The sequence below is a fragment of the Salminus brasiliensis genome, chromosome 9, assembly GCF_030463535.1.
Source record: "Salminus brasiliensis chromosome 9, fSalBra1.hap2, whole genome shotgun sequence".
Classification (NCBI taxonomy): domain Eukaryota; kingdom Metazoa; phylum Chordata; class Actinopteri; order Characiformes; family Bryconidae; genus Salminus; species Salminus brasiliensis.
This window is the reverse complement of record NC_132886.1, coordinates 18956518-18974223: the sequence shown is the minus strand read 5'-3', so window position 1 is coordinate 18974223 and position 17706 is coordinate 18956518. Positions and strand designations below refer to the sequence as shown.

General features: G+C 41.0%; 1 protein-coding gene across 1 annotated transcript in view; it reads right to left on the bottom strand.

Annotated features, from left to right (window-relative positions):
• exoc6b (exocyst complex component 6B) overlaps positions 1-17706 on the bottom strand; it is a 100991-nt gene that overhangs the window by 71150 nt on the left and 12135 nt on the right. The window contains exons 2-6 of the mRNA XM_072687693.1: positions 12545-12710; positions 12347-12394; positions 12158-12248; positions 11747-11792; positions 9659-9863 (exon numbers count right to left, since the gene is read on the bottom strand). Coding sequence (XP_072543794.1) covers positions 9659-9863; positions 11747-11792; positions 12158-12248; positions 12347-12394; positions 12545-12710 — 556 coding nt within the window. The remainder of the gene's footprint in view (positions 1-9658; positions 9864-11746; positions 11793-12157; positions 12249-12346; positions 12395-12544; positions 12711-17706) is intronic.

Below are 17706 nucleotides of genomic sequence, written 5' to 3'. Positions count from 1 at the left end.
ATTAGCGGTCTGCTCACCCTTCTGGAGTCGAGGATGGAAGAATGGAAAGTGCTGGTGGTGGGGGGGAGGAGGTGCTCTATAAGCTCAAGAGAAGTCATCTTCCCTGGGGAATAGACAAAGTTAACTACTGCCTTGTTGCTGGTTTAGAGCTTTCAGACATACAGTAGATCTACTAAACTGTAGAGGTAGTTTTGATCGTTGACTGATGCCATTATAAAATCAGATAAAAACGAAGGGAAAAGAAAATCACTGCCCTTTCGCTCTGTTCCAGTGGGGAACCAGATGTTGGTTCTAGCATAGTTACATTTAGTTGCATTAGGCCAATCAGACCTTTTAAACATGTAAATTGTAGGGCAACTGGAACCATTATATATTGTAATTGCAATCACTTCACATTAATGCTATTATCATCATCAACATCAGCATCAGCATCATCCTCCACAAAACATTTTTATTGGACTACCTGAAATCAGTTTCATGAAAAAAAGACCAGTTTAGACAAAGTTTAAGGCCAAAGGTTGCTGGGCTCCAAGAAAACTAAGGACATGGCTTCGAAAGCAGAAACCCGATCCATTCAAAAATCCCTAGCTCCTAGGGCATCCCTAGTTCCAATGGCACATGTTAAAGGGGTGGGACATATTAGACAGCAAGTGAACAGTCAGTTATTAAAGTTAAAGTGTTGGAAGCAGAGAAAAACAGGCAAGCAAAAGAATCTGAGCCACTTTGACAAAGACCAGATTGTGATTTCTAGACGACTAGGTCAGAGCACCTCCAAACTGGCAGGTCTTGTTGAGCGTTTCCAGCATGCAGTGCTCAAAAGCTACTAAAAGTGTCCAAGGAAGTACAACAGGTGATCCAGCAGCAGGGTTCAGGCTCATCCAAAGCTCACTGATGGGAGTGGGCAGCAAAGGCTAGCCCATCTGGTGCAATCTCACAGAAGACCTACTATATTATTATTATTACTTGTAGTAGTAGTGGTGGTAATAATAATAATAATAATAATAATAATAGTAATAATCCTAAATCCTGAACTTAACCTGCTCTGGAACAGGGTAGGCATGAAGCAAAAGCAAAAATTGCCATGGTGATCCATGGCATCCAGTAACAAGTGATCCACAGACGATCTAGGGTTAGATCTTTAAGTTGGCAAAGCAAGAAATTGACTTCATAAAAGAACATACTATAATATATATACACACACACATATGCACACACAAAACACTCAGAGAAACGCTCATCTGAAACTGTCTGACTGGTCAATACCCCCACAGAGCTCAGTAACAGCCACAATGATTGGTTAGACAACCTCCTTTTATATCAGTACTGCAAAAGTCAATATTGGGCTAACACAAGTGCTTTTGCGCAGCAGTGCTAAATATCCATCTCTTTAAGAAGAAGACTGCAAAAAATCCACGTCAGAAACAGGAGCTGAAAATTATTATTATTGTATAAACAGGGTAAATGTGCAGAGTATATATTTACAGATTCATTTCTGGAGGAATTGGAGAATTTATAGGACATTTGAACTTGATTTACCTTGCCCTTAGTTTACTTATGAAGAACAAAGCCATATTGCTTTGTCATCAGCAAGGGTTGAGTTACAACCCAAACACTCACACGCACCAAGATGACAAACCGTACAGGACTCAAAGACATGCAAGAAAACAAACTTTAACAGGAGGAATGTGGGGCTTTGGCAAGTGGAGGCTGGACAGCGACTTTCTTAGGAGGTTACCGGGGTTTAAATCTTGGTTAAGCCCACTGCCAACATTCCACCTCTGTGGGAGACATCAGAGTACCCTTCAGAAACACACCATCCCCTGCGCTTTGCCGCCACTTAGAGGACAAGTGTGAAAATGCACAGAACATTCCTCTACATTATTTACACCACTCACTCCTTCATTACAGATTAAAATAAATGTAGTACATAGAAAAAATAATGAAGGTTCCACCATGCGAAAGAACAATAAACTAATGTATACAAGTGCTTCCATTTCCTATTGGTCTCTATGTTTCTTGAAAAAACACAATGTGTAATATAACGTATTTCGGGGTATATTTATTTCAAGTAACTACATCAACTGTGTCCTATTCCTTTGGCAGATAATTTTACTTGTTTTAAGTGACATTATCTACCATTCAATATTTTATGTGCTAGATCAAGTTAGAAATTAATTAAATATGATAGTATTTCTATAACAAAAAATGAGAAATAGTAGATATTTAGACTACGTTTAAAAAGGTTACACTTTCTTAGAGAGCACATTTTATAGTGAATATCGTAGGTTTTCTGCAGATTTTTCCAGGCCAGTTGGTAGAGCTTTGGTATTCTAGATAGCACAAGGTAATGAGAGAGGCCAAAAGACCATGTACAATAGAGTAAAAACATCAAAATGAGTCTCATATCTACAAGTCTATATCAGATCATCTGACACATGTAAGACACATTTTAAAAGCAGATAAATATATACATAACAAATAAAAAATAAATACAATAACAGCATGGCCCTGGAAGACATTTTATGATAAACAACCTGAACTGTGGAAAATTGCATGGCCTAAAGTAGCACCAAAATTTAAAATATAAAAAATATATATAATAATAATTTAAAAAGACAAAGCTATTATTTTAAATTCAATATTTGCAAAAGTACAAAATCTTTAGTCTTTATTATGAAAGCAGTTATACCAATTATACAATATCACAATTACATATAGTCATCTGTTACTACTGTTGACTTGTGTATTGTTCTTTTGTTAATTTATGTTGGTGACAAATGCTGCAAACTAGTACATCAGCATGTCAGACTTGCACAGTCTGCAGTACTTCTTAACAACATTAGCCTCACAGCTCCAGTGGACTAAACCTAAACTGTAGGTGTTCCTGAAGAAAGTTGCAAGCTAAAGTCTGGGCGGCCCAGGTAAAAATCTGTGTTACTGTAAATGATTTAATGAGTAGATGTTGAACTGGTCTAGCATTTCCACCATTTTAAGCAGTATTAATTGTGCAATTTTAGAGTAAAAAAAAAAAAAAGAAAAAGCATGCAAAAGGTTGGGTATGCTAAAGAGCTGAGATGTCATCTTTTACCAAGGTCTCAGATCATCATTAGCTTGGTAGGGCTATGGCCGGGAGTTGCAAATGATGAACTCCTCAAACCTGTCCCAACAATCAACAATCCTCTTGAAATTAAAATAACTGATGCCCACAAAGCAAGAGAAAGACCCAAGAACACAGCAAAACATTTTTAGTTAGTCGTTCAATTGGTTCGTAACACAATAAAGAAATAGCTGTCGGAAAGGTGAAGGTCAAGGTGAGATCTGGAAGACCCAGACGACTTTGAGAGAAATGTATGAAGCATTGCTAGAAAGCCAAACCAAAAAACTTGTTCAATTGAAAGACTCTTTAGGAAGATTTAGCAGACTCTGGAGAGGTGGTGCACTGTTCTACTAGACAGCACCACAATATTCAGCATCAGAAGAACCATGAACACAAGCCTGATGGATTTTGAGCAAAAGGTACAATATAGGTACAACAAGAGTGCAGAATTTCATGAAAAGAACACTTAGACTGTTAAACACTGTCGTGGATCAATTATGCACTGGGCTTGTGTTAGAGTTAGTGGTACAGGGAAGAATGGATTCAATTAAATAAAATAAGCAAATCGCTAATTCTGGAAGCAAACATCACACCACAATGAAAAGAGGAGGGCTGTTACAGCAGGACAATGATCCTAAATACCTCAAAATCCACAATGGACACAAAGGCACAAACTGGAGGTTTTGCTTTGGGCCCTTTTTTTTAATGATATAAACTGTAAAAGATGGGGAGAAAAAGTAAATGTTGCTTAAATATTAAAGAAATGTGTCATCTTGAACTGTATGCTTTGTCATGAATCATCTTTTTATATGATTTAATCGATGAACTACTGCTTCAACATATTTTCCATGCTCTCGCTTTAGAACAGGGAGTCCAAGGACTAGGTCCAGGGGACAGCTATTATCATGTGCAGCACATTCGAGTGGAGTCGTGCTGCCCAAAAAGGAGCGGGAAATGTGTCTAGTCCAGAGTTAGCTGTATGAGCCAGTATAGTGCAGCTGATGTCTTGACCTACATGCAGACCTTATCTCGGAGAGCGGAGCAGCAGCTAAAGCCAGCGGCTCAGCGCGCATGCCAGAGAGGCATCGCGGTAGCTCAAGACAAAATCTGGCTCAGATGTGACCACAGATGGGAGAGAAAGCCGAGCGGGATGGAGTTCAGCCCATCACCTTATGAACTCCGATGGTAATGCATGTGGTCGACTGAGCGCTGACCGGTGCCAATTATAAAACTCAGCAAATCCTGATATGGATATCGGTCTGCCCGTGTGTGGCTAAGAATGTGAGCTTAAGTGTCACAAACGCTGACACTGTGGTTTGAGAGAGCACAGCTTAACGCTGTGAGCCGGTCTCAGCCAGAGGCTGAAAGGTTAGATCAGACACCTCAGAAAGTGTTTAATTAAAAACACATAAGCCAGTGCTTACAGTTAAAGTGTTTCATTATCCCACTGGCACACAGCCTGTCCCATCACAGGCTAAATGAATGCACGATCAATACAACACATGAGTAAATATGATTGTTTATGGTATGACGCGCAAATTAAGGTCAGATTCATGCATGGGTAGCGGAAGGCACACAACTAGTGAGGAGCCGCCACTAGGGTTGCACAATATATATTGTTTGGTACTCATTATTGCTATACCAGTGTCACAAAAGACAAAATACAAATGATTGTCTCCAAAAAAAAAAGCGGCATTCTGACTCACAACAGATGTACCAGACGAGTTTCTAAGAATATTTCAGTGTATATTTCAATGTAAATTAACCACCATCAAAGTCCTTCTTACATATTTTCATACACTGCAATCATAATACACAGTTATATAAAACAGTTAGGCTTTCTTTACAGATTTTGCATTATTTTAAAGGGTAATGAACCCTCATGGCAACTCCACGCTGCGCCATGTGCACGAGCAAAAGGTACAATATAGGTACAACAAGAGTGCAGAATTTCATGAAAAGAACACCTAGACTGTTAAACACTGTCGTGGATCAATTATGCACTGGGCTTGTGTTAGAGTTAGTGGCACAGGGAAGAATGGATTCAAACATCAATTCTGGAAGCAAACATCACACCACAATGAAAAGAGAAGGGCTGTTACAGCAGGACAATGATCCTAAATACCTCAAAATCCACAATGGACACAAAGGCACAAACTGGAGGTCTTGCTTTGGGCCCTTTAATGATATAAACTGTAAAAGATGGGGAAAAAAAAAGTAAATGCTGCTTAAATATTAAAGAAATGTGTCATCTTGAACTGTATGCTTTGTCATGAATCATCTTTTTATATGATTTAATCGATGAACTACTGCTTCAACATATTTTCCATACTCTCGCTTTAGAACAGGGAGTCCAAGGACTAGGTCCAGGGGACAGCTATTATCTGCAATCATAATACACAGCTATATAAAACAGTTAGGCTTTCTTTACGGATTTTGCATTATTTTAAAGGGTAATGAACCCTCATGGCAACTCCACGCTGAGCCATGTGCACGAGTCTCAAGAGCCAAAAAACTGTAAGGGCCTGCACAAGCACCAAGCAGGGCTGAGAAATTGATGAGTGGGAAGCGGTCGCCAAGAAATGACTGAGGCAGAGTGGCCAGTGAGAGAGACACATCGCAGAGCAGTGTAAGGCTGGTACAGCAGAGTTCTTACGTGTGGGAAATAATGGTGTTTCTGACGACTACTTCATTATGAAAAAACTCAATTTCAGTTTTTGATTAAAAAGAAACAAATTTAACTCTATCTGGGTTGCGAGAGCGAAACCCCAGCATACTGCTTTGCCATCAGTGGCCGAAGTCAGAGAGAGCACAATTGGCCTTGCTTGCACTGGATGGGTAGATGGCGCTCTCTCTCCCCCCTCATACCTCTAAAAGTGATGTTGGGCATCTGTTAGCTAGTGTGGCAGAGCTGGGGACCCGGCGCTTTCCTCAGAGCGAGACGGTTGCCCTGCCATGCCATGTTGGCGGCAGTGGTTGGCTTTGGATGTATTGAAAGTGAAATGTGGCAAGTGGCAGTGCTAGGGGTAGCTATGAACGGGTGGGTTAAAAGGTAAAATGGCCAGACTACCTCAAGGAGATTAAGGTTTTGTTTTGTCCCTTCCTTCCCCTCCATAATTCTAAAACTGAGAAATGTGCATTTTGCTGTTTTTATTTAAGAAGCCTTTACTTAAAATACGTATTTGTTGCTAGCTAATTACTGGGGGTTCACAGAGAAGGCCATTTCTTGAGTTTAATGGTATAATCGGAACAGGCCTTACTGCAGTATGTTTTTTTTTGTGTACAGGGGCTATTCTTCATAACCGGTCCCTATTCTTCACAATCTCTTTCGCAATTGCCTTGTCGCTCTCTCTCGCCACTCCATCCTTCCCCAGCTGTGGACGCTGATTATCCCACAGTGCTTTTAATGGGCGTGAGATTGTGGTTGCAGTAACACGTCTTCCATCCCCACTTGTGCGACAGACAGTATGAAGCAATCTTCCCTTCAAGATGGAGGAAGAACACTGGCAACCGATGACAAGCACACATCCTTGCATACACACACACACTCATAATGAGATGCAGGAGTCTTCCACATAGAAGCAGCAGAGAGGGCCCAAACAGCACAGTAATACAGCGGAGGTTGGTGGACGTCCACCAAGCCCGTCTCTGAAGCAAGCTGCAGTCTTCGTGAGTGAAACTAAGCTATAAAAATGACGAATACAAGAGAGATGGGGGGGGGGCATAAGTTGTGAAAGGAGTGATGAAAGGACCTCCGTGCTCAGTTACCTAAGCTTGCAGACCCAGAGCGAGGTGTCCAGTTAATCAGCATGACTTTTCAGAAAGGATCCAGCGTCTACTCGTTAGTATCGGAAATGTACGACATAGTGTTGTGAACACAGTGCAGATGCGTGTGAAAGAGCACATATCAAATTAGGGCTTTCACTATTGATCAGATCAGTAATCACATGGGCATTATTTATATGTTAGAGATGCTGGGGACACTTTTCAAAATGTCCAATTTTGTCCCCACCATTTTATTTATAAAAGTGTAGTCTGCTGAACATCTTCTAGATAATCGTTTGTGGCAGAAACCTGTCTATATATCTCCTAAAGAAGCCAAAAAGCAATATGGTTAAAATAAAAGTATTTTAGGTCCGAATTAAATCGACACAACTGACAAAACATGAAAAACAGTGTTGTGATGGCGGACCAGTTTCTTATATAATCTTTCCATAATTCTGAAATACGATATTGGAAAATAGTAAAGTAGAAATCCTTTATAAAGACTTTAATAGGGACATATTATCAAAAACACACTTTTGGGTAGCTGGAGTGGCTACCAACCCACAAACTGTGAAATGAGACAACCCTCTCAGTTCTTTGTGGGCTGCCTACAAGAGAAACCGAGCATTTAACATGCCCTTCTGATTTTGTTCCCTTTTCTACATCAGACGAGGAGACAATTCTACAATTACAATGCCCACTCATCTGCGAGACTCCACCCACAACTTGAGAAGAAGCTGGACCGATGAGCACTATGCCAAAAGCACAGATCCAAGCACGACAACTGCATGAGGAGTATACATGAATGTATTGATCCTGATTTGCAGCAAGCGAGAGAGCTGTGAACTCAAGGTGAAGTAAACGCTAACCAGTCATTATTTTAAAGAACAAGAACTCAAACCAGTCATTCTGAACAGGGCTGTTTCTCAAAAACAAGGACAAAGAATGTCTTCAGCATGACTGCTATTATCTTATTAAGCCATTGTATATACCGTTGCCCATTTTGATTGAGTCCAACATCGAGACCACATAAGCACTGGGTGATAATTTAGGCCTACAATTTACACAATGCTGAATCGGTTTCAATCATCTTCAATTACCTGTTAGCTACATTAGTTGAACAACTTTAATGCAAAACTGAAGAAAGAAACTTCAGGCACTGAACACGGCTCTTGGTCTTGGCTGATTGAATATGAATAAGGGTAAGGGGGAAATCTGAGTTTTCACCAAACTACCGATTTAATGAAAATATGTGCATCCACTAGACGAGAACACTCTCTCTGACCACAACAACACACTCACGCACACACTGCTTTTGCTCTCCCACTGAGACGAGTATGCGAACCCTCCTGCGACATCGTCTTGGCGTCTGCCGTGCCACACTGTTTGTTTACTGGGAACAGCAACTGCTCCATAATGAGCAGAACTGGTAGTGATTAGGACGGAAAAGAGAGAGCAGTGAAGGGAGGACAGGAACACAGAGATAATGCCTGAAAAGGATGGTTTTGGAGAGAAAAAGAAAAAGAAATAAATAACATGCATTCTAAGAGGCTTGGGGACTTGGTGCCTTTTCGGCATTTGAAACTGCGCCATGTTCTTCATCTTGGACTAATAACCAGTAAAACAAAGCAGGACTTTCTGCATTCCCCTGAAAAGTCAGCTCAATTTCTCTCATATGTGTGTTCCCTCAGTCTTTTCCTTAACTCTCCGGTTTTGTCCTTGAAGTAGGGTCCTTGTGCAGACACACACACACACACACACACACACACACACACACACACATTCTGTGCTGCAACTGTCCTCTGGCATGAGGTAAACGCAACCCAAAACGGCCTTTAATTCACAACAGGTTGGCAGTTCTGTCTCCCAAGGCTATGGACAGAGATAAGGAGTGGAAAAAAGCAAAAATAAATAAATAAATAACTAAAACAAATTTAATCGCATAAACCAAAACAGTAGCCCAGCTTCTGCCCTTCCTTTAGTGATCCGAATCAGGGGTCAAACCTTTTAGGTTGGTGCCAGCATTCATGCCTTTACTTTAATATAAGACTGGTCAGACTGATGTTTGACCACAGATCCACAACCACAGATCCACAACTCCTAGACCGCTATCTCTAAGCTTTACAGGCTTTACACACACACACACACACACACACACACACACACACACACACACACACACACACACTTACTTCTGTAGAACAGTACTGCCAGGCGTGGGACAGAGGCCCCCACAGCATTCATCGGTGGAACATTGGAACTGTGTCTTTGGAATGGTGGTGCTCCATCAAATACTTTTGGGATGAGGTAGGGTGCTGATCATCTAACGTTTTTCTCGCTGAATGCAATCAAATCCTCACAGTAATGCTCAAAAATCTCGTACAAAGCCTTCCCTAGAGAGTATATAGTTATTCCAACAAAAGCAAGATAAACTGTTTAATATCCTTGATTTTGAAAAACAATGAATGAAATAGGTGTCCAAATACTTTTATAAACAGTTTTCAGATGCAATACTGAACCCTGAGTAAAACCTGCTGATGGTCGCTGATCTCAAACACTTACTACTATGAAATGAAAGCATGGCGATGAATGAATGTGCATTTAAGTGGAAGGTGCACTGAATGGTTGTCTTGAGATCGCCACATGGAGTCACGTTTGCAATGTTCATTCAAACCGCTTTTTTGTAACTGATAACCAAAATCAAAACCTATCTTTAATATCCTCAAAAAGAAATTACTGACACTACCTGAATCATTCATAAGCCTTGCAAATTCACAATCACACACACAAACAAACCTGCTTCATGGCCGTTTCTCCAATCTTGTCCGAATGTTTGCGTATGCTCTCCAGGAAGTCTTTGAGGTCTGACATGGAAACATCTCTAATGTGTGTGCGGAGGACAGGGATGTTCTCTGCCATGATGCCACAGAAACGGTAGCCTCCCGCCTTCGGCAGGCAGCTCTGCTCCAACTGTTCCAGTGTGCACAAAGCCGGGTAGTATCTAAAACACGCAAACACACAACTTTAGCTTTTCAAATGTAGCTGACATGGTTTTCTTAGAAGACAGAGAAGTCACTGCCACTCTCACACAACTATACACAGACAGACAGATTAATGTATCAGCCATGATTCTATTACAGAAAGAGATAAGAATCACTGCCACACAAACATTGTATTTCCATTTTTTAAAATGTGTCACTTTTTGACATAATTTGATTTTGGCAGTTAATATAGTGTTAACACAGTTTTTTTGTCATCTCTTGTTGGAGATCCAACTTTTTTTGCATTATGGAAAATTAACAGTATTTGAGCTCATTTTTCTTTTAAAATTGTTTGATTTTTCTTTAAACAAACATAAAATATATTATACAAAATACAAAACAAATACAATCACAAGTATACGTATGTAAGTACATATTTTTTGTATAAAAAATATTTTTAAAAAAGAAAGAAAAAAAATATACATATATTTTAGCTCCAACTGCACAAAAAATTGTGGATTTTTATCAAATATAAATAAAAAACTAATATAAATAAAACAAACTAAATGACCATGAACATTGATTCCTGCATAATTCAATAGCTGAATATCTGCGCATTTGGAGATGCATGCAGATGCACATGCAGTCACTGAGCATTACACAATACTTCTCGCTTTGGAGAGCGAGCTGCTCCTGGCCGACCTCTCCACTACCCCAGGGCTAATGGCAAAACCAAGCTTGAGCGGGAGGCAGGGAAACACGGACAGAAAAGATAAATAAAATAAAAACGGACGCAAGATTTATAGTGTATGAGCTGCTCATCCTCAGGTCAGAAAGAGGACGAGACGGAGCAAAAGAGCGACAGAGTTACTGGCCGACAACACACTTTTTAAACCATTACCAAATCGGTTCACAAAGAACACTCAAATCCCAACGGTCACACGCTTCTCCTTCAGCATTTGATGCTGGATCAGCACCTCTTTAACAGAACCTAGAGAGACTGTGCCATGGGCCGACTTTGCACAACTGCAGGCCTCACAAGGCTTCTGCATCGGGCCAACCAATTTCCCTCTTCAGGGAAAAAAGAAGGTGAAAATAAATCCACTTCAGCCCAACTTCATCCAAGTTCTAGCCACTTCTCTCTCCTTTGGTCGACCGTCTTGGTCTGACAGGACCATTCAACAGCATGACTCTTTCCACTGGTCATCTCAAGTCTGCTCAAGCCATCAGTCTCTCTCTCAGTCTTGTGTTATGTTGCTGGCTCTAATTCTCTCCTCAGACCGAGTGGAGCAACAGTGCCTTTAGCTGGCTGTGCTACACGCGAGACTGATCTACAGGTCAAACTAAAAGGTTATAGAAGGTTATGAAGGAAAGCATGCAGCATACAGCTGAGCTCCCAGTTTAAGTATTCAACCAGAACCAGAACTAGAAGGAGAACATTGTTTCTCAGTGATAAAATATCTTCTACAGCACCAGTAAAAGCTCTGGCCACATCTGATTCGTTGTGTGAATTCCTTATAGTGGAAGATCAATCCTTGTTAATGGATCCAAAGCCAATAAGTTACACTGAGGCAACATAAGGTGGGTCTAAAATAGTATGGATTATTTCTATTACCACATATGCCTAAACATTTTGCATTCTGAATGTTATATTGTTCTGTTACTGCAGCAGAAAGGCATCTAAACTAAAGAAAGGAAATAGGCCAAAACAGTCATAATACAAATATAATATTTAAAGTATAAAATTAAATATCTTAAAAAAAAAAATTGTTTTATATATCCTTTAACATATCCTTTGTATATGCTTTAATCTCTGCTGCCACCTAGTGCTGATCAACAGAACAACTCTTAAATAAAAAGATCATCTTTGCAACTAAGAAACAGGCTGAAACACAATTCTTACCTTTTGGCCCTCATCTGTTCCTGTAGTCTGCTGTACATTTCTAACACTGAAAAATAAATAAATAAATAAATAACAGAAGTGTTACAAGCAGAACACCACTGTAGCGGTTTGTACGTTCTCAGTGTAATGGATTGATCGCACAGACAGTGACGAGTGGCCTAGGTCCTGCAGGACCCCCCCCATCCTACACACTACACACACACAGCGGTTTCGTGCTCAAACACATTACTGTCACCTCAGGAAGGGCTTGTTAATTAGCTGATTAGCAGGATCAGGCATGTCAGGGCAGAGTAAATACTACTATGTGCATGGTAGAGAGGGCCCACCAGGACCAGGGCTGGGGAACCACTGGCTGATGTCCTAAATGACAAGCCATAAGAAGCGGACAATACTGAGCTGTCAAGGCCATACCTGGCAGGCAGTGTGTGAGTTTGTCGACGGTGGTGGCGATGTTCCTCTGCTGCAAACGACACTGCCTCAACTCATCCATTGTCGTCAGGAGCTACAAGAGAACATACTTTTGCTGGTCATCTAAACTGCAATAAGGACGGCATAAATGAAGTAACCATCGGGCAGATGTTTATGTCAGGTGATTCATACCTCCTTGCCATCAGTCTGCAATTTGCGATTGGTCTCAGTTACCTGACCCTTAAAAGAAAGAAAGAAGAAAAAAAAGTTAGGAAATCTAGAAATTAACTCCTAAAGTCCACTTATTTCCCTCTTCACAAATCCTGAACCCTGTAGCGCATCTTCCCTCTGCCCTATTTTTCCTTCACCACCTTAATTTGCTCTGCTCACCTTGAGTTTCTGGGCCTCTCCACGAACTTTGAGCAGCTCTGTGATTGAGTCCACAAAGCCCTGGAAGTGATGGTTACACATCTTCTCAATCTCACGGTCATGGTTCCGAATCCGTCCCTCCAGCTTCTCCATGAATAGTCCATGTTCTTGCCCATCGTAAACTGATCTATGGTGAAAAGGAGGTAGAACTCAAAGCACTTCATTGATGGATTTAATTGCAAGGAATTCTCTATTACAGTCACTTGGTATGTACAAATGTATAGCACTGGGCTGACACTCTTAACTTAAACATGACCTACATTTGGTTCATGATCCACAGGTAGGCAAATATACCATAAACCAGGAGTCTTGCCCAAGGGGTCCTATTATTGGTACTGTGTGATGTGCTTTCCTGGCCAGATATCAAACCCCAGTCTGCCACAGGGAGGGAAAGCTTTACCCAGAATAGTACGCAAACCGTTTTGCTTGCCACTCAGTACATATATTAGTACATCACATTTAACTTATTATGTAATTAAATAATATTTGTATTAGATGAGGGGACCCAAACCCAGCGCTATGGAGCCCACATTGTGCTACTGGTTATGCTTTTCACACACCTAGTTCAATTTACAATGCATTTACTGTATTACATTAAAGGAAATACTATGTGAGGCCTGTCTCTACAGTACCACTAAACTGCATGGAACCACCTTCCCACTGGTGCAGATGGTGCCGTCAATTATCCATTAGGCATATTTAGCAAATAAACAGGTCAGTAAATGAGCCTCTGGCCAAATGCATGCACATACAGCTGTTGACCACCAGATGGCAAGCCTGCATGGAAAACAATCTATCCGCTCGGGTTTAAAGCCATGAAATCCTCAACTGAAGACTCATCTGCAACCTGGTAGCAGATCAATTCCAGTAAAAAATGTACCCCATTCTGTACATTTTACAGATCTTTCCAGTGTTTGCATAGAAAGGTTCATCTACAAATGCAAGTTAGTGTGTTGCAAGACGTGAAAGTAGCAAATGAGGCATTTAAAAAGACACGGCAGCAAAACACCCTCCCAGATTCTACCCTCAAAACATGGTTTCAGTTCCTGTGACCGCTGCTATATTTTGGAATACTATAGTTCACCCAAACACCAAAACCATCAATAAGAAGGAGATATTGACCCAGTTCCAGTCCTGAAGTAATGCAACATAATCAGCTATACGCATGTATAAAAAAACCCTGATTGGGCAAAACACCAACATCCTGTAATATCAGTACTGCAATGGCCACAATCAAGATAATGCTTAACAAATCATACAGCCCACAGCCCAGTGGTGAATCCTGCCATACCATTAAAAGACTCCAAAAAGTCATATTCAGAAAGACAAGCTGATTCATGCCCAACTGCACCTGAGTACACCCTTCCTGTTAAGAAGGAAATGCCCCTGTCCAAGCAGTTCCCTCTTGATGTAACCTAAGGTTTCCTGCACAAACACAAACACCATCTAAAATAGTTCAAGAAATCCTGGGTTGTCACAAACACCAAGACTACAGCAGGGATGCCCAGAACAACCCTGGTGCCTTATCTAGAGTTAAAGGAAAGTGATGTAGATCAGTTCAGAGAGCAAACACAGGATTCAGTGTCTTGGCATGATGAAGGATTTTTTATGCACTATGGTTGAGCAATATACACCTTTTCTATACCCTCATACCTTAATACAGTATTAAGGGTTATAATTTGTGCACACTTTTATTTAAGGATTGATTGATTTTAAATGTTAAACCGTCAGTCTGGCAACAAAGTTAAACTTCCAAGGTTAGCTTACATTGGCGAACACTTGTGATTCTGGCTGACAGAAATCCCACCTCTAAACGTTTAGGCATGAATGACTCACATCGAGCGACTTCTGTTAAAAGGACAGAAAGCTGCAATTAAAAGGCTTTTTATCTGTGGTGTGTCAATTCTTGCTTAGCTAGCACAAACACAGAGAATGCAGTTCTCTGTAAGCAACTGCAAACACAGGGAGACACAGGTCCAGCATTTTTTTTTTAAAACACAGAGAGGAAGCAAGAACCATCTCATTTCTATTCATGCTGAGTATGTGCTGCATTAATGACCACAGCTGCACATCCCAGCTGAGCCCGGCCATTCAAAAGTGAATGGTCATCTGGAGCCCCCCAAATCTCCTCTGAAAAAATCAATGAAATTCCTGGGAATGACACTGTGTTCCTAGTTTTTCTGCTGATCAACTGAACACCACAAAGAATTAAAATGCTTAGTCATTAACTTAAGTCTGTCAGTTAAGTATATAATATACTACTAAGTATATAATACTAAGTATATAATATACTACTCTAGCATTTCTTAGGCCATTATGCTAGAGCCAACATTTGCAGTCCTGAGGACACAGCCTAACTGACTCGGTGGGTTTTGATTAACCATTCTAGCCTAGATCTCAGAGCTGAGGGCGCTCTGGAGAACGGGACAGTTTTTCAAAACTGAAACATGATGATGGCCTTGAGCAAGGTTAGAGTCTAAAAGCCCTCCAAGCCTGCAAAAAAGAAAAAAGGATGGGAAAGAAAAACTGTGAGGGGAACATAGAGAAAAAGAGAGGGCCAAAGATGGACCAAAGATGGACCAAAGATGGACCAAAGATGGTGAAAATGACGGTGCATAAAATAAAAAAGGTCCCCTCAAGATGGTTCTGTGACCACGCAAAAAGGAAGGGAACCACACACTAGCAGGGCCTTACGACTGCTTGTTTTCTGTGAGTTATGTTTATCTTTGGAAATGTATGAAGCAAAAAGCTCAAAATCGTGTAGATTTGGGTCAGCAGGTCATGTTCACAATAACCATGAAGGTGGGGGGGTGATATCGGCAATTGAGCGAGGCATGGCCACTGGTGCTGGTTTGAGTATTTCTTGAACTGCTGAACAGCAGTCTCACAACTTCACTCAGAATGGTGCAATAAATAAAATGTTAAAAATCATCCAGCGATCAGCAGTTCTGCAGACAGAAACACCTTGATGAAGGAGCTCACTGGAGAATGACCAGACTGGTTCAAGCTCTGATAGTATCTCTGATAACCACCCTGAACAATTGTGGTGAGCAGAAAAGCTTCTCAAAATACAAAATCACGTCAAACCTTGAGTCGAATAACAGCTGAGGACCATTTATTATCCAGAGCAACTTACAACATTACTCATATTACAGAGGTGGGTCAATGTAGTGTTCGGAATCTTGCCCAAGGACTCTTATTGGTGTAGCATAGTCACCCAGACCGGGGAATCGAACCCCAGGCTCCCATATGACGTGGTAGCTCACTGGCAGGCAGTGGGGTTATGTGTTGCGCCACTCCAACCAGGACCAGGTCAGGTTCCACTTCTGTCAGCCAAAAACAGAAATCAGAGGCTGCAGTTGGCACAGACTCACCAAAAGCTGACAGGTAAAGACTGGAAAAGCATAGCCTGGTCTCAGAATTTCACGCATGGACCCAACCTGCCTTGAATCAACCGTCCAGGCTGGTGGATGTAATGGTGTGATTGTAATAGCGTGAAGACGTGTTATACAGTGTTATACTGCAAAGCTGCACAGAGACAGTGCACAGACCTGTAGGTGATGTAGTAGTGAAACCTTCCTTTGCTAGTGACGTTTGTAAGACTAAAGGCCAGCGTACACACTAGACAGGCCTGCAAGTCTTGCTGCGTTACTACAACCCATAACTGTGAGCTGAAACTGTGCGTTTGGCGACCTGTTATACAACATTCCTATTCATCTACTTCCTTCACCCTCACCACCTTTGAGCTACCCTAGAGCAGTCAGTGATGATGTAACTTCCTTTGGGACCAGTGTATAGACATTAAGCAGTGGCTAAAAAAATAGAACAGGGCAGAAATAGCACTGTTCACACAGAGGGCCTAAATTTAGTACATATTCACAAATGGGAAACCCGACAAAACAAGGAACCTTTGAGCATGTAATACGCATACACTATGTCCAAATGTTTGTGGACATTCCTTCTAATGAATGTTTTCTGATACAGCACCCATTGCTGAAACAGATGTGCAAAGACGTGCACACACAGCTTGTCTAGTCCCTGTAGAGACATACTACCAACAGAATAGGACTCTCTAGAGCCGATAAACGCGAACATACTGGCACAAAGCCTGATGCCAACGTGGGCTAGAGGGCTTTAAAGTGGATGAGATAAGGAGCTATGGATGAGGTCATGAGGTCACGTTTGTAACTGAATGCAATCAAATTCTCACACAAATGCTCCAAAATCTATTAGAAAGCCTTTTTTTGAACAGTAGAGACAGTCGCTCCAACAAAAGCAAGATTTTTTTTTTTTATACCCCTGATTTCGGAAGAAGCAATGATTTAGCAGGTGTCCCAATACCTTTGTCTATACAGTGTAGCTGCAGAGTCATCCAGAGCTTGGTTGTAATACTAGAAGGTCTAAAAGAGGAAATCGCCTTAGCACGTGGCACTTACCAAACACTGAAATCTGATCAAACTTGCAGCAGTCAGTCAGTCAGCCTAGAGCTGGCAGACCCTTCAGTTCAGTCAGTTCAAGTGAATAAGCAAGGGAACAAGGGTTCACACAAAGCTGTCGGCCTAAACCTTCAAGGTGGAAGCATAATCAGATGAATGGAGTTAAAAAAGAAAGCATGTGAATTAAACCTGCAGTCAGTAAAAAGCTTGTGAGAGAATAAAATTGAGTGAATTCTGTTTGACTTAAACACAAGAGGGTCTCATAAATAATCTCTCTTGATTAAAAGAAAGGTAATGAACAAGATATATTATCCAATAATTACATACCACACATGCATGAATTAAATTTTGGTTAATGGAATAGTCTCTAGGGTCTAAGTCTAATTAAATTTTGCATGTCTACCTTTAAAGGCGTATAGCATTAATACCCACGTTTTATTTAAAAAGCTTCAGACCAATCTCATCTCTCTCCATAACAGGGCCCCACTGTGTGAAGATATGCTTTGGCCCTAAACCTGAAAAATTAAGGGCTTAGTGATTTTCCGAGAGTGCATTGGTCAGTTTCCCAACAGAAAATAGATGGACGAACAGGTCCACCAATTCCAGATGAGATGCAGAGGAGTTTCTCAACACTTTTTCACAGCCTCATAAACTCTGGATGCGAGTCACATATCATCTTGCGATAGG